This window comes from Symsagittifera roscoffensis, chromosome 8, assembly GCF_963678635.1.
Source record: "Symsagittifera roscoffensis chromosome 8, txSymRosc1.1, whole genome shotgun sequence".
Taxonomy (NCBI): domain Eukaryota; kingdom Metazoa; phylum Xenacoelomorpha; order Acoela; family Convolutidae; genus Symsagittifera; species Symsagittifera roscoffensis.
The window spans coordinates 44,106,519-44,124,315 of record NC_087069.1 but is presented as its reverse complement, the minus strand read 5'-3'; the positions used below and the strand labels follow the sequence as shown (position 1 = coordinate 44,124,315).

Sequence of the window (17,797 nt, the reverse complement as noted above, 5' to 3'; positions counted from 1 at the left end):
AAAAATTATGGTAGTGTGGTATGTTGTTTTTCGTGAATCCCTATATTTTTTATCACCGGAATGCAAATAAGTTTATTGGCCCAACCACGTCTTTAGAACATCGAAAAGTGGTCAAAACTAGAAATGGTATATTTAAGTTCAGCTCAGTTAATAGTAAATTCAAATGTCTTTGCATTTCCGGCACACTTGGTCTGGAGGTAAAGAAAGCGCCTTGGACGGCAAAGGTCCTGTGTTCGAATCTGACAGGACCCGTTTTTTCTCAAACGGAAAACATTCCGCGTCAGACAAAACTGTCGCCTTATTATTTGTCTGCTCGTTTTGTCGTCTTAGCTGCCACATTGTTGAATTGTTTTTTAATATTTACATTGTAAGTGCTTTAGGTGTTTTGATTTTTTCTGCTGTTTGTAATTTTCTTAGCCTTGACTTCGTGTATTTTCTCTTTCTTCTGTTTTTTTTGCTAATTTGCTTTTGCTCAGATGATTTCGGCTTAAATTTTATCGGCTTAGTGACTTATTTTTGAGTAGGTTCAATTGATACATATTTTTTGTGCTCCCCTTAATCGCAGAAAATGCTAAAAAGTTATAGTTTTTCATGACAAGTTTCCGGCTTTTGTTTTTTTTGTTCTTTTCTTTCGCTTGATAGGTTTCAGTCTATATTAAATCGGCTCAATGTTCTTACATAGCGTTTTGCGATGAGGAAAAAAAGTTTTTGCGTGTGTTTTGAGTGTAAGAAGGACTAAATAACTTTTCATTAGTCTTATTTTTTATTTTTTTTTTATTTTTTACTGCTTTTCGGCTGAATAGGTTTCGGCCTATATTGTATGGGGTTAGTGGTCTCATATTGTTTCATTTGACGAGCAATCAAAATTTTTTGTGTGAGTTTTGAGGACTAGGGGGACTTTTATAAGTCTTAAATCTTGTTGGTTTTTTTCGGCTTATAGGGTTTATGCAGAGTTATTTTCGGTTTTGTTACCATTTGGTTAATTGTCTTCGATGCTTATTTCACATCCTTTTGTCACGGCATGCTTTTGTGTCAAAACTAGCCGTATTCATTTTAATAGATCTAGTTTTTTTCGATATATTTTTTTCCGACTTAGCGGCTTTCTTGTTTTGTATCGTAAGTGGCGCGAAGCTCAGCTTCGCCTCTGTGTTTATGTTGTCTGTGTCGAGAAAAAGCATTTTTCCGTTTTTCATACTATCTTACACCAAAGAATGAGTGAGAGTGTGAGCTTTCTATCTCATTCTACTGCATCTAGATTATATTCTATTTCAACCTTCTACCGACCACAAAAAATAGTGGATTATGATTCTTTTCGGTTATACCCCCCTAAGTTATGAAAAATTGAAATGAAACTTTTTGTTATATAGTTGGGACACTGTTACTAGGAATTGCGCTATATTATGATTGGACTGGTAAAAAACGAACCGTTTTTACTTAATTTAGCCTCAAACTGACTTTTTCTCCGATTTTCTGAGCATAAATTACATTAAAAGGATGCTAAATACTTTTTTAATTGTCGTTAAGTTCGCATTTTTTGCCAGTTTCTAGCTTGATTTAACTCTCGTGATTTCAGCCCTGCATTTTTAAGAAAAGTCGGTCAAACTAAAAATTTTCATTTTTTATGATGGGGGGGGGATAAACCGAAAAGAGTCTGGATTTTTTTGGGACTTTTTGCTTAAGTTGTCTTCTGTTGCGAATGTCGCATTGCGTTAATCAGCAAAATTACTAGAAAGGCTACTGGTAGCTTTTGCATCGGTGTGTTTTCAGACGTTAGTAATTTTTTCTCAATTGTTGCAGGCAACTTCTCAATCAGATCAACACGTGCAATCGGCCCTGCAGTGGGTCCAGTAATTCCAGCCAGTGTCAGATCAACCCCTCTAAGGGACAATCTGAACATAAATGACCCATCTGGTGGGGGATTTAACGAAGACGACGACGACAGGGGAAGTGTGATGATGGATAATGATGATACTAGGTCACTAGTGTCTGGAACATCATCGGCAATCAACCCTGTCTTACTGAAGCAACAGTTGAGGAGTGATCTTTCAAGTAAGTAATTTGCTATTTTATTCCGCTCTTTCTGATAGTAGAGTTTTCGAAAGACCTTTTTTTAAAGAGGCATGCACTATTCTGTGAAATCAGACATTAAAGGGCGGCATTTCTATCTTAATTGACCTTACCGGTAATACAATGGAAGATTGTGACATTTGTTCTTGTTTTTTTTCTTTTGTGAAAATATTCGTTCTGACTATTATGCTGTTTAAGGTCTTCCACAGCCGAAGAATGATTTTGAAATTGTGCTCCCTGAAGACAAAGAGAGAACCGGCAGCAATGACGATGGAGGTGACAATCTCCCCCCGGGCGAGGAGGCGATGGAAGTAACCAGTGGTGGGGGAGGAGGAAGTAGTATGCAAGTGCCTGATGCGGCTGATTTGGAGGAGTGCGAACGGCTTATGCAGGAAGAAGAAAGTAAGTTGAGATTGCTTGTATATTTTCAGAGTAATTCAATATCTTTATTTTTGCTTTATTGAAAAGTAACATCAGATTGGAAGTGGGTAGATTGATTTATTACCTTGTCAGCGCCAGGTGGTGAAAATGGATGAAACGTTTGTATTTATTGAAGGTTTATTAGCCTTAAATTTGCAGTCCGTAGTTTGATTTTCCGACAAATACTAGCTTTATCAATGTCAAAGAGTCTAAATGTGATATTTATATTATATATTTTACATTATATATTTTATATTATATATTATATATATCAAATAATTTTAAAAATTGAATGTTTTTTTTTTGGTTTCCGTGAGTTCGCTGGCACTTTTCCAGCAATCTATTGGCTATGTTCTAGAATTGCGGATGTTAAACCTTGCCTCAATCTCAGTACAAAGGGATCTTCCGAGGCCATACGAGATCAACCCGGCTATTTTGAGACCAGCCAACGCACAGACCGAAGCCCCATTGACTGAACTGCAGAAGGTACGATCTTAGATTGTCACCATTACCCTAGAAACAGTTCTTATTAACGAAAGTTTTGTTTCTAAGGTTGCTAAGTCATTTAAGGTGTTTATAAGGTTTGTAAGCTATGTTGTTTTCTGGTTGAAATCATAGAAGATTATTAGATTATTTGCTTCTTCTTTTCGACTAGTTTATTTCGAAGAGAATTAGTTTAATGGACAGATCTAAAATAAGTATTTTGCTTAACCGCCGCAAATTTCGAAACTCAATCAAAATGGAAAGGTTGCCAATTTTTTGCAATTTTCTTCAACTTGTGCTAACAGGCTGAGGAGTTGGTCAAGCGTGAGATGCTAGTGATGCAGCACTTCGACTGTGCCAACTTCCCCCCGGATGTCAAGCTCACTAGGATGCCAGATGTGAAGAGAGCTAAACAGGCAACCAGCACGAAACAAGCCAGTAGTTATCTTGAATCGAACTCTTTCACAGAGTTCTCGGAGGAGGAGCTGTCACATGTAAGATGGAATGCCTTTTTGAGTTTAATGGATTAACAGTTATCATGTATACCTCTGTCCTCTATTAGGTGTTAATGAACGTGGTGAACAGATCGTGTTGATTTGTTTCTTTATTAAAGGAAATTTGTTCACGCCAAATTTGATCTATTGCGGCTTGAATTTGATATTAAAGCTCAATTCAAATTCATTTGCTAAAAAGGAATACAAATTGCGGTCCCAGTGAATTCAAATAAAAGATTTCCCAGCAGAATTAAAACAATATCTCTTGATCCAGTTTTATCAAATTGAGTTAGGTTTATTACACTACCAATGAACCTTATTATGCTCAGTTTTCTAACTTCTGTTTTTTTTTGTGTAGGCGCACAGTGTTCTGAAACGGGAGATGGACCATGTGAAGGAGGGAATGGGTCACGGGACTCTCCCTCTAGAAGTTTATTCCCAAGTGTGGGAGGAGTGCTACGAGAAGATCCTGTTTGTGCCCAACTTGAACAAGTACGCACATGGCAAATACCTGTCCAAGAAGGAAAGGCTGGAATATCTCGAGAAACGGCTGGAGGTACAAAGATGTTCTTTTTTTTCTAAAGCAAATTCGATCTATTAAGTTTCATCACTTAGTAACTAGGGGGTTAACATGTTATACTGACTTTTCCATTGATTAAGTGTTAATGAACGTAGTAAAACACTTTTATATGTCCGGTTGATGTTTTCCAGGTAAAATTTGTACGCTTGCGTTTAGCAAGCTTTATCCAATCGGAACAGTTATAGCCGCTTGCTGTGCAAGAAGCACAGCATGTTCCGGCCACTTTCATAAAAAACCTCAAAAAATTGATTGTTTCTGTTTTTCTTCAAATTAATGTCGTTTCTTGTGTGGTGTGATGAGAGAACTATACAAACGCTTTGAAGCATAGTAAATTGGGCAAAGTCGGTTAAACTTGTATCGAAAAATTAAAAAGTTTTTCTTAGTTTTTGCACAGTATTTTATAGTTTGTAAATTCACTGCCCCCTTACTTCGTGATTTAACATGATGTATGTTTTTCCTCTGAAACTCGGAAGTTTTTTTTTGGTCTCCATGAGTTGTTTTTGTTTGCGTTTAAATGGAATCAATTTTTAAGCTATACAATGCAGATAAGGGCAGCAATACTTTTTCACGTTTCAATTTTAAAGCTACGTCTCAATGAGAAATACTGATCTAACGTGGCTTAATGTGTTGTAGCAAAACAGAGCGCACATGGCACGTGACGCGAAAAAGGCGTCCAAATTTGAGAAGAAACTGAAGATACTGTTGGGAGGCTACCAATCGAGAACACTTGGACTGACCAAACAGCTGAACGAACTGCACGACCAACTGCAACAGACACAGACTGAACTGAAGTCGTTTAAAGAGTTGCAGGCGATAGAGTCGGCAGCTATTCCGAGAAGGATTCAAGTGAGTACTTCAAATTTGAAGAATCCAGGTGTTAATAAACGATTTCAGTGGATGTTTCCTTGATTGTCGTGTCGCGTGTTAAGATTCGTGTATACCCTTAACGTGTTAAGATTCGTAGTGGGTTACATACTGTGCTCACTTTGATATAGTTTATCACCCGCTTGTTCTGGTGTAATTTTTGATTGAGTTAAAAGTCATAAATTATACGTTTTGGGGGAAAGTCTTGGGCCCAATTTTTGCTAAGTAAATTGCACTTATAAAGTATCCCGAAATTCTAAATATGTTATGTAATTTTCATCATCATTGTTGGTTTTCTTCCTCTTCTTGGATTCGATGGTATAGCGAGAAAAGCCTAAAGCGGCCAAATTCTCGATATTGATAGATTTGAACGAATATATTCTGTTCTGCGGAGCCTAAAGCTGTCATTGTACTTTTTCGGATTTTCTGAACTAATAATCACGTTGAGTTCTTTTTCGGATTTTCTGAATCACTTCTTAAATTTTGGACAGCCTGCAGGGGCCACTGATTTAAAAAGCCAAATTCTTATAACAGCGAAATAAGTTGAAGACATCGGCAAGTTGATGATAGGGAAGGGAATAACACGAGTAAATTCAATACTGTTTGCAGGCCTTAAAGCTGCTATGCATTTTTTCCGAGCAGCAATAATAAAAGAAAGGGTTGGCCTAAAGTGTCCGAGTAACAGGAAAGTTGGCCAAAAAAAAATCAGGAATGAAGATACTTATAGTGATATATTACAAAAAAGCTTTAATGAAACACAATAACGACTGTTGATATATTCCAATTCTGTTCCTAAATGTTGGATTCCTAACCAAATTAAGATAAATTCCAAGTTAATCAACATGTAAACGTGAGAAATTCAAACTGTTCAGAATTGAGTAAAATAATTTTTCTGTTTTAGTTTCACAAACTTTGTTGAAGTCACTAGTTGCACGGTTACAGTTGCCCGCATAGTTACAGTTTGCTCGGCTACAGTGCCTTGTAGAGATAAGTCACAACATTTCCCGGCCTCCTTGAACAGGTTCAATAAAACGGCTACACGACATGTTTGAGTTATGTCCTGAATGAAGAGAATTCTGTAGTTGGTCAATTTCTGTCCGAATGCAACAGTACAAATCTGTTGACTGGTCGATTGTAGCGTTCTGTGCGGGTTTTGATTTGTGGAACCCGGATGATGCGGTCAGTGCCATCAAAGACTTAAGTGATACGACCCATTGGCCACATCAAAGGGGGGATGTTGTCCTCTTTGACAATAACAATGTCTCCAATGGCGATTTGTCGTGATGGCGATGTCGTCCATTTAACTTTTCGCTGCACAGAAGTCAAGTATTCTTCTTTCCAAATTTGTCGAACTATGTTGTCAATAGCTTCGATTTGTCGACTGAGCGATGTCCTCTGGTTGCGCGTAGAACTCGACATTGCTGTCAATGGTCTTCCGATGGGAAAATGTCCTGGCGTTAAAGCGAGTGCATCGTTGACGTCATCAGATGGCGTTACAAGTGTGGTCTTGAATTGTGGATTGCCTCAATTTAAGTCAGAATTGTCAGGAACTGATGAAGTTGTAGTCGCGTTTTCCCAACTGTTCGGAAGAAAAGTCGTTTCAACGATTTCACTGCCGCTTCTCATAATCCTCCGAAGTGTGGCGCTTTAGGTGGAAAAGTGTACCATGAAACTGAGTTGTCGTTGGTGAAATTGCTGAAGATTTCTTTGAATTTTTTTGCTCATCGTCAGTTTTTGGAATTCAATTTCATCTCGGGAGCCATTAAAAGTCATTGAATTGTCATTGTAAAAAGCTTTCGGTAATCCTCGCGCAAAATCGTTTTACAGCGTCTAAGAAATCGCCTTTGTGAGAGAGTTGACTGTTTCCATTTAAACTGCCCTAGTTGCAATGTAAATGAAGATAGCCACATGTACTTTATTTTCTTGGCTGCTGGTGTCTTTGATGTAAAAAGGTCCACAATAATCGAGTCCTGTGTTGGTGAAAGTAAAAGATAACCACTCTTTCAAGCGGCAAATCTTCCATTTCTGGTTGAAGAAGTCTGGCGTCCTGTCGAATGCAAAGCTTGCAATTATGAATTGCTTGTTTGGCCAATGCGAGGACTGCTGGTATCCATACTGTTTGTCGATGGGCGTAGAGTGTCATCTGAGGACCGCTATGAAACGATCTTTCATGCGCTTCCCTAATGAGCAATTTGTTGCTTGGCGATTTCGTGGCAAGGAGCACCGAAAACTTTTTGTCGATATCATATGGTAAATTGGCGATGCGTCCTCCTACACGAATTACGTTGCTCTCACCGTTGAAAAAGGGTAAAAGGTTCAGAAGGTTGCTGTTCTTTGGAATACATTTTCCTTTCCTGATAAATTGAAACTCGGCTAGATAATGCTGCTGAACCAAGCTGTACAGAGTCGTGCGAGGTTCCTTAACTTCCACGGCTGAAAGTTGTGCAGGTTTAGGCACTTGATGCAGTTCCTCTGAATTGTCCTTCTTTCTCTGATTGATCTTCAATAAGTTCTCATTGTCGTGAGTCGTCAATTTTGCTGTCGTTGTTTTTGCTCCCTGAGTTTCTGCTCGATGGAATAGTTGCCTTCGTGTGATTAGCGATTGCTGCGAAACCTGCAGTTCAGCTTCTTCAAAGCAGCTGCTATCCAAACCCGTACCTCCAATTTCCCTACCTGTACCTTTTTCAGAATGACAATCAGTGGCGCCAGCAGAGTTCGCGTTTGTATCCAAATCAGTACCCATACATGTTCCATCATCTGGTTTTGTCCCTGTACCTTACTAGCGTCCAATTATAATGCGTTACCACTATTCATACCCTTACAATTACCAATAACAACCATTGCACAAATACCTGTCTCTGTACCAAAATTTTCTCGACTTTCTTTATGTTTTTCGATTGAGTATTTTCAATTATTCTCAGTGCCAAAACCTACCCCTGTACCAACACCTGTTTTTGTACCATAAACCTTACCGGGCCTCATCGCTTTCTTCTGTCCGCAAACCTAACCTTTCCCATTACCATCCTGAGTAATAATACCTCCTGTAGCAGTTGTTGCGTAGGCTACATTTTGAACTGCAGCTTGAAAATCCAGCCTGGGATGCGTTCTGCAGTTTTTGACAAATCTCTTGATGTAGCCTAAGATCCTTACAGTTTTCGAAAGCCGTGAAAACCTGGTCAACAGATATAAGACTCTGTTCTCTTTTTCCACTGTCACCATTGTAACACAACCGATGTCTTCCATTGTTCTGCTTGTTTTGTCGAATCCGCTGGGATTGATTCTGCTCTCGGCCAGTTGTCTCATGACTTTGAGAGCCATGTTGGTCCGTTCCACCATAGTTCATGATAGGATAGAGCTGAAGATGGAATTCTCTGAGAAGCACAATCAGCGTTGTTGCCTTTCGTCGGCACAAATTTCCATCTTTCGGCTGGTAGAATTTCTGGATTTTTTGCTACTCGATTAGCAACGGAAATTTTCCACTTGCGAGGAAATTCTCGTAAGCTTGCAATTGTAACTTGAGTCGGTCCTTGCGAAATCATTTGGTATGATAAACTGCTTGTCGCTAATGGCGGCTAGAACTGTTTTCACTAGTTTCCATCCGAGAAGTGCTGCACAAAGTTCCATGCGTGGGACACAAATGCTTTTAATAGGCGCAATTCGTGTTTTTGCAGTGAAAAGTTTGACGTGTGTGGTACCTTCGCTGGTTTCTTGTCGAATATACACAACAGCTGCATATGCTGTAGTCGATGCGTCACAGAAAACATGAAGCTGAAGCTTTTTAGTTGTCTGCGGTAGAAAAACTTGGCGAGACAACTTGATGTCTTCCAGTTCCTGTCGAAGGCGTCCTTAGTGTTCCTGTAGTGTGACTGATATCGTTTGATCCCACGAGATCTTGTTCATCCACATGAGTTGTATGAATGATTTCAGTTGAATCGTCGTAGGCGAAAGCCATCCAAAGGGGTCTGAGATTATTCGTCGTTGGTCACCGGAGTCTGTTCGTTTAATTGAACTGCAATGCTAAAGTGATCTGACACTGGGTTCCATTTGATTCCAAGTGTTCTGATGTCATACTCGTCACTTTTGATTATCATTTCGTCTGCTGCTTCTCGATAGTGCACTGGGAGTCGTTCTACTAGCTTCGTGTCGTTTGATGTCCATTTGCGAATTTAAAATCCAGCTTTACAAGTGTATTGATGAATCTGTCCTGTAGTTGAGTTGCTGATTCAGTATCTGAAGATCCTGATAGGAGGTCGTCTACGTACATGTCGTTGAGTGTTGCTATCCTAATTGAGTCGTCATCACTTTCTTCAGCAAACACTTGAAGAGATCTTATCGAATGAAAGGCTGAAGAAGCAATTCCGTACGTAACTCTGGTCATTCGGTAGTGCATAAACTCTGTCGAATTTTGATGTTTCCTCAAGATTCGATGATAACCTCTATCTTCTTCCAACTCCACCTGGCGGTACGTTTTCGCAATGTTGGCTGAAAGTGGTACCGGATGCATTGGAAAGCGAATGAAAATGCCGAAGAGGTCTTTCTGAACTGTAGGTCCAAGCATCAGTTTGTCGTTGAGTGATGTTACAGATGTCGTCTTTGCTAAAGCGTCGAAAACCACTCGAAGTTTTGTTGTCGTGCTTGAATCCTTGAAAACGCAACGATGAGGCATGTACAAACAGTTATAATGCGGTCGCATCAACTCGTTGTCTGGAACTTCCTCAATATGGCCAAGGTTACTAAACTCGTTGATGAACTTATTGTACTTCTTGTAGAGCTCAGTGTTCCTTTCCAAACAAAAGAGTAAACTACGTAGTCTTCTGCGAGCCTGCTGTAGTGAGTCCCCAAGTAGTCCAACTTCTTCTTTGAATGGCAGTTCTACCACAAATCTTCCATCTGGCCTGCGTTCAGTTGTTGCTTCGATGTGTTCCTCACATTTGAGCTCCTCTGGTATCCACAGTTTATTTTTCTAGAATTTCTTCGATTTGCCAAAAACGTGGTAAATTTGTATTGCTATCGTCGCTGACAAGAAACGTCTGTTGTAGTGAAGTAAGTTCATTGTTGCTGTTTTGTTGTCCAATTACAAGTCAGCCAAACAGTGCGAGTCGGTAATAAATTGAACCTGTCTGTTGCTTGATTCTGTTGTTTCCAATCATCATATCCTCGTAGTGTACAGCTCCAATGGTCATGTCAATTTCCTGTGGATCGTTGAATCCGGGATCGGCCAATTGTAATTCCTTCACTGTTTTCCAATTGTCGATGTTGATTCGTTTCGAAGGCAAGTTGTTGGTTAGCTTCTGAAGAATTGATGCTGTCATTGAGATTGGTTCATTGTCTGAGGGTCGGATGAGTTGAACTTGTCCATCGTCGTCGCATACTTTATTTCCTCCAACTCCGCAAATCCTTCTTGTCTGCTTCTGTCTGCGTATCTGTAAACGTTGAACAGCTGCTTCTGTTATCAGATTTTTCTGTGATGTTGAATCCAGTACTATCCGAACATGAAATAATTCTCCATTGATCTCGAGTGGAATGATGGCAGTTTCTAGATGTACTTCTTCCTGAGATTTTTCATGAGTTGCTGCTCCGGTTAGCTTTTTATCATCTGTCTTCACTTTTGCTGATGTCTGCTGTGTTGTGCTTCTCTCTATATTCTTTGCATCGAGATCCAGAACAATCCTCACTTCGATGTCCAGGTAGAAAACAGTTGAAGCACAGCTGTTTCACTCTGATCAGTTAAGATCTGTCTTTGATTGACAGGTTTATGAAGATGTCGCATCTGTAGATCCGATGATTTTTTCCACAACATTCGCTTTCGTCCTTGTCTGATGTAGCTAGATTTGTCTGAAGAGTCTTTGGTGTCATGTTACCTTCTTTCCTGTAGGCTGTTGGTTACCAATCGATGTCGATCTTAAAGATGTTGCAAGAGCTTGGCATCTTTCTTCGAGATAATTCTTGAGCTGGTCGTACCGCTGAGGTTCTCTTCCTGGTGTAGAATTTTCCCAAGATTTCCGTGTTTCAATCGGAAGTCGTTCCATCAGAAGGTAAACAAAGAAATTATCCTGTTGATCCACTGGTTTTCCATGATTAAGCAAAGCGAGTCGGTGTTCCTCTGTTGTTTCCATGGGAGTTCATAGATCTTTGGAGTTTTTTGTTGTCAATGAACGCTGCTTGAAGATTTCGTGCAAATGCGATAGCAAAATCAAACGTTTGCGGTCGTATCGGTTCTCCAGAATGTCAATGGCGATGTCAAAATTGTCATCTGTAATCATTATGGAATGTAGCAGTTTGTCCGCGTCTCCAGTCAGAGAAGATTCCAAGTACTGTAGCGTTTGGCTCTTCGTCAGTCTCGTGTTGTCAATCACAGCTCCTTGAACCAGTCGAAGAACGATTTCCATTCCATGTATCCTCCAGAGAAAATACGAAAATTTAGTTTCGGTAAGCTGACAATATCATCTGCTGATCGAGTGTCACTTGTAGAAGATCGTGTCGGTGTTTTGAGCCTTTGAAGAAACTTGAATTTGATGAACGTACTGTCCATATTTATCGTCCGAATCTTTCGCTTCTTGGAACTCATCGTCTAATGGCTCCTCATCTGTGATCAGTTCCTGTATCTTGCTATTGGAGTCTGAGAGCTTGTCCTGTTTCTTGCAGATGTTGATTTCCAGTTGCTCAAGTCTTGCTTCTCCTGTTTCATCAAGAGATCCGCGATTTTGAATGATCTTGTTTGCTTCATTGTATTATCTGGTTACTACGCGTCGATGAGATGCTCTAGAGCATTTAAGTTGCTCCAAATTTTCTCTCATGTCAATTTGGCTGTGGATGTTTCACTCGTGGTTTTGCTATTTCTATTTGTCAATGGGATTGTTGAAAACTTTGATTGTTGAAGTTATCGTTCTGTGGGGGAGTCGAAATGACAAATCTGTGGTGAAATGCCAGATGAAGTAATTGGTCGTTGATGCCGACTGTTTCCAACCCGAGAAGTATTTTGGTGGGAGACACTCCCCGTAAAAGCAAAAGGCAAGAACAAAAGCCCTCACTGGGGCAGAAACCAACCCAAAACACCAAAAATTTACTAAAAAATGAAAGAAGCATAGCGTCGCGCGGAATCACTGAAGTAAAGCGTCAATTTATCGGCTGTACTCAGTACTTTTAAAAAAAAGTCTAGTACCGATTCTTCGGACAACTATTTATTCATTTGTCCGGATAGTTTGAAACCGCACTGAATTATCATCCAATGATTGTTTTGATTTTTTTCTGGGAAAAATATCCTGCGTTGTATCTTTAGAATGCCCTTATTAGTTTTTTAAGGCTGATCAGTTTCTAATGGGAGCATCTCGTATGCTTAAAAGTGTAGTCAAATCACATGACTGTTTGACAAGCTTCCGATTTAATTATTTAAGTTATAGGATAAATAACTATAATTTTGTTTAAACAGTTATAAATTTATAAATTTTGCTTGAGATTAAAGCTGCATTTTAGGCTCAAGTTTAATAGGTGGGCTACTGAAAGGCAACGATGATCAATGCTTGTATTAATTTTGATACTAGGTTGACCAACAAAGGAATAAAAATCTGCTTTGTGTTTTGTGAATGTTTTTGGCTTTTGATGCAACTTTTTTTAGGTACCCAACAAGCTAAACTTGATACTGGTCGGTCTGGAATGAAAAAATGAAATGTTCATGTTATTTTATTCGCAAGTTTTAATGCATCTTTTGTTTAGACAATAAGTGAAGAATTGGACCGACAGAAAGAGCGAGAAGCCATTCTGCAGCAGAAATACTCTGATTTAGCTCTACAGAAAGACGTTTTGACCTCTAAATTGACAACATACTCGAAAAACCCAGAAACTCAATTAACTGTCGACACAACAACATCGAATGATTTAATACAAACTGCAAACTAGATCTGTGTACTTTTTCCGCAAAATTGCTGTCCTTTTCATGATCCATTTTCTTAAGCTGATAATTCGTTTTCTTCCTATTTTCATAGTTGAATTGAAAGTTTGCATTTTGGGTAAGTTTGTACACTTAAGCGATCAGGCACAAACGTTGTAATACTCATCATTATTTCTTAGGCAGAGAAAATGTTTGAAATCTTGTTTCGCAGATGTTTATTTTACAATCAGAAATGAAGATCAAAAAAGGGAACGAGAGAGTGCAAAACCATACAGTGATGGGCCGTTTCTGAGAGTTGAGTTATTTTTTGGTTCATAAGGCATGCTTGGCAAACCAGGTTATTGAAGCATTATCCTCAACGGCGTTTTTTGTCTATTTTTTCTTGAAAAAGAAAATAAACAGCAGCTCTTTCGACTGGAGTTGTGGATCTGATGCGAAAAATTAACTCACGTTTTCTCTTGAAATAGTTTCAGCAATTGCAAGTTCAATGAATTAACATTTTCTTTAAATTTAAATGAGTGTAAGTTAGGAATGTGGATAAACCCGCCAAACTAAGCATTGTATGTGAATCATCTTAGAGTAAAATTACTAAGCGCAATGAAAAAAGTGAAGACGTTTGTTTAGGTTTTGTGTTTTACTTTTTCAGGAAAAAGTTTTCACGATCAATTATTTTTCGCAGTTTGACTTTTGAACTCTTTTTGAGCTCATTTGAAAATCAGTTATAAGATGTTTGGCTAATGATGGCTTATAGCTGAAAGCTTGAGCAGCCGATGGGTTTACCTAATTTGCTGTGTCAAAAGGCAAATTTAAGCAATCCAGAACATTTTGGGGAACCCGATTAATCGATTGTACAAATATTCATACATGCGAGAAGGGGAATGGGTTGTCGCATACTCATAATTGGAGCTGTTTTCGGAATCCAGCAACAAATGACTCATAAGAATTACTTCAAGCATCAACATCTTTAATACTTAATTAGTTGTGGGTCAATTGGGTTGAAAATTGCAGCAACAGCGATACTAAACCAATGAATTGTAGCTAAGAAAAAAACGGAAAACAAACAATGGACTTAACGAATTTTTATTGTTTTAATGAATTCTCAAATATATATCATTAACTTCGCAGCTCAATCTGGTTGTGATCTCGAACTAAATTTTAAATTTAAGTTCACAGTAGAGATGGAAGATAAAAACTCAACAAAAGCTGAGATTGTCTGGCGTTTTTCTCATATCCGGAAAATTGGAGTTTTTCTCATTGGAGAATAGAACTTCTGTAGCAGGAGTATGCAAATCAGCGTTGAAGATAATTTGGATTGTTAAAGATTAACCTGTAGGATAGACTGTAATGATACAGATCAGCGTTTAAGATAAATTGGAGTGATACAAGTCTAGGTTTCAGTTAAATGAGGTTGATACAAAACTGCATTCAAGATAAATTGGAGTGATACGATCCAGGGGCGGATTTAGGGGGGGGGGGCGTCCGCCCCCCCTCTGGGATTTGACCCCCTGCCGACCCAAAGGGTCCCCCCGTTGATACTTTTTCAGAAATCCATTTTAGGCCGACCGACCCTAAAATTTTTCTAAAGGCGCCTTCGGCGCCAATATATGCTATTTTTTAGGGGGAGCGCGCGCCAAAAAAACGCATTTTTTTTGTCAAAATTTTTCAAAAAGTGCCCAAAAACGGCTTTTTTGACTCTTTTTTCAAAAACTTGCCTGCGGCGCAGAAAATGTAGCCAACCAAAATAGGGGCAAAACAGTGCTTTGGGAGAGCGCGAAAAATAAAAATCAATTTGGTCGACCTAAAAAAAAAAAAGTCGTCAAAATTTTGGAAAATTTTTTGAAAATCCGCCCCCCCCCCCTCTCGAGAAAATCCTAGATCCGCCCCTGATACGATCCGTATTTTATTTTAAAAAATGTCAATTTTGATGTTTAATCCAGACTGGTATCTCTCCAGTTTATCTTGATTGCAGTTTTGCATCAATCTCATTTTAATAGTAGACTTGTATTACTAGGTTTTTGAACGCTGATTTGTATACTCCAGCTACAGAAGTTCTATTCCATTAGGAATTCGAAGTCATTCAAAAATGGCTCTTTTCCACTCCCCCCCCCCCCTTCAAATTAATTTTTGAAAACCTTATTTAACATTGTCATAATGCAATGAAAATTGGCATGGTGAACAAATTGACAATTATGAACAGATTTGTTCTTCATACATTACAGCGTAACATCACGCATTTAGCCGTAATTACAATTAAAACAAACATAAAACTCGGTATTTTGAAAGGTGGGGGGGGGAGTGGAAAAGTGCCTCAAAAATATATAATTCCTTTTTCCCCCAATGCTGAGAAATTCCGTGAAAACCAATTTTTTCCCTCGATTTTTGCAAACCATTGTGAACGTAAATTTGTTTGAGGATCTATAAATGTAGTTCAAACTTTTTTATAGGTCGTTATATTCATTTTAAAAAGTTCGACCAAGTACAAAAATAGCATTCAGACATATAAGAACTCGTGCAAAATTTGCCTTCGAATCAAGCTCAGTTGTTAAGCAGGAAAATTTTTCACTCCAGTTACGAAAACGGAAATGGCTCAAAAAAAAAACAAGATCAATTTTGAGCTTCGCGAGTTGAATATAAATTTAAAATTTTCCAGCGCAACCAAAATGGAAATATTTTTTTTTTTTTAAATCAAATTTTTTCAATCATTTTAAATTTTTTCTTGGTTGTAGTTGTTGGAGCATGTTTTGATTCGATTATACATACTAAATTTTTCAAATTTCGATAAAATTTTGAGCTGGTATCTCCAAAATACCAAATTAAGCAAATTTCTTGATGCGTATTCCAAATATTATAAAGCAAGTAATTGAGCTCCGTAAATCTCAGCGAGAGTAAATTTTGGTGGAGAAATTGGCAAATTTAGGTTTTTGGCATAAAATTTTTAACAGACCTCAATTTTTTTACATAAAAGTTTTTGATTCAGTAAAGGTTTTCTGGATAACTATTTTTTTATCTAGTCAGATGAAGCTCTGCTGTAACATTTTGATAATCAATTCTGATATGAAATTTTTTTTAGAAAAATGCATTCAATGAAACGCGGCAAAGAAATTCGTGGACAAGATGAATCGAACAGTTTCGGAAATATTCTGGTCAGAAAACACACGCGGAGAAGATGGCTGTGCAAGAACAGATAGCATGATAAAATAACTTGTGAGAACGAACCTGACGCTCATTTGGCAACTGCTGAAATCATCATGGCGCCCATGTTTTAACCCGAACTTAATTTTTTGAGCCACAACGTTCGTCAAAAGAGAACCTAATGCTAAATGCAATCCGTGCGACCTAAACACCATGGAAAATTTGATGACACTAGCTTTTAGAATCAAACAAGAGAAAAATGCCGAGTTTGGTCGGGGAGCGGAAAAGGGAGTGGAATCTGGTAGCTGTCTGGCAAAATACTGTGGCTTAAAAGGCCATATTTATAGCGGTCTCGATTGTGTGAAGACGTTGACAAAGCAACGTAAACAATTGACGATTTTGTTCAGAAACATTACGATTTTAAACCAAAACGGAAAAGGAGCTACTAGCAGACTCTCACTGAGAAACAAGTGAATCTAGTGACCGGCAATAGGAATCTACAGAAATTTTGGCTCTTTAGGTTCACTAAACAACCTAGGGCAGAGATATGAGGTTGTAATAATTATCAGTGTAGAGGACTTTCTGGGTGTGATGCCTAACGAGACAATATATATTGGAATATAGAGCGCAGCGATTGAGATGAAAATGAAGCTCAGGCTAAGTGAGACATACCATAGGCCAGCGAGCGTACGATATCTATTGAATCGAGCTTCTTTTCCCTATTTAACAGTCGCTACCTAGTGCAGTCGATGCGAAAGGCCTTCGTACTTTTTTTTATCAAACCTTCTCTGTACCGAAGTGTGAGACTTGCTAGATATTCTAGAGATCTTACGAGTTGCTCTGTAAGATGTTTACCGCAGTTCCTGAAGAAACCATGAGTGAGCTGGAATCGACACATGAAAACTTCGGTGATTTTGAAAAAAAGCTAAAAGGATTAATAGCGACAGATTACAATGCAGTTGACAAAATTGACGTAGTCCACTGAGTGATGGTTGAAGTCGAACCGCTGCTGAACGTGACATGAAATCGTAACCGGAGGAGAATCATGTTAAGCTACAGTGGTTTTTCTTGCCGATGTCTGTGGTAGACATGGTGATTCCCGATGCTCACCATGGGGTTTACATCGCAATCAGTAAGGAGCATAGTACTTGAAGTGTTTATGGCGATTAGATGGCTGGATGCTCATACAAGGGATGATAGCAGGCAAAAGCGCAAGGGAAATTGGAAAAAGTAAACTCTGGAAGATAAAGTTCTGTTCGTGACAAAGTGTAAGATACTGAACATTCCAATGAAAGTGAAGAAATCATATGCTAGTGCAAACTGATGCCGTGGCTTCAAGCCCATATGACTGCTTGAAAGTATCATAATGCTAGGAACTTATATTGAAACACATCACGATGTACAACTCGTTTCAGCTGGACATAAGCTCGGAAGCCATCGAGCGAGTTTTCATAACTCCCTTGAATACAGTCACAACAGCAGTGAAAAGGACCTCAAAGACAATTGACAGTGACGAGCTAGTGGAAGAAATATTATTGAAGACGAGTTGAAGAGAAATGTGGCATAATAGCTTTTGCAGAAAGACAGAACCGACAGTGATCCCAATGCCCTGTCCGGTTAACTGCAACTGGGTGGCGGGATTTGGGGTTAAACTTTAGTACTTTTGTAAATATGGGGGTGGGCGTAGGCATATATATAGGGGAGTGGGGGTATGGTTTGGTTAATGTGGATGGGGGGCAAATTGGTGGGGAGGAGGGGTGAGGGTCAATTCGAAATTCGAGTAGGTTTAGGTTGCTAGTAGGCCGTCAGTAACGCAGAAATGGGCTCTTTTTCGTTTTCCCCCCCCCCCCCACCTCACATAAGCGTCAA

The 17,797-nt window shown here is 38.9% G+C and overlaps 1 protein-coding gene across 1 annotated transcript in view; it reads left to right on the top strand.

Moving 5' to 3' along the window:
• LOC134852970 (cell division cycle 5-like protein) overlaps positions 1 to 12,918 on the top strand; it is a 164,859-nt gene extending 151,941 nt beyond the window's left edge. Inside the window, exons 10-16 of the mRNA XM_063868861.1 lie at positions 1,798 to 2,049; positions 2,266 to 2,469; positions 2,846 to 2,973; positions 3,276 to 3,464; positions 3,823 to 4,020; positions 4,678 to 4,890; positions 12,622 to 12,918. Of these exons, the coding sequence (XP_063724931.1) occupies positions 1,798 to 2,049; positions 2,266 to 2,469; positions 2,846 to 2,973; positions 3,276 to 3,464; positions 3,823 to 4,020; positions 4,678 to 4,890; positions 12,622 to 12,804 (1,367 nt within the window). The 3' untranslated portion in view covers positions 12,805 to 12,918. The remainder of the gene's footprint in view (positions 1 to 1,797; positions 2,050 to 2,265; positions 2,470 to 2,845; positions 2,974 to 3,275; positions 3,465 to 3,822; positions 4,021 to 4,677; positions 4,891 to 12,621) is intronic.
• The last annotated feature ends 4,879 nt before the right edge of the window (positions 12,919 to 17,797 follow it).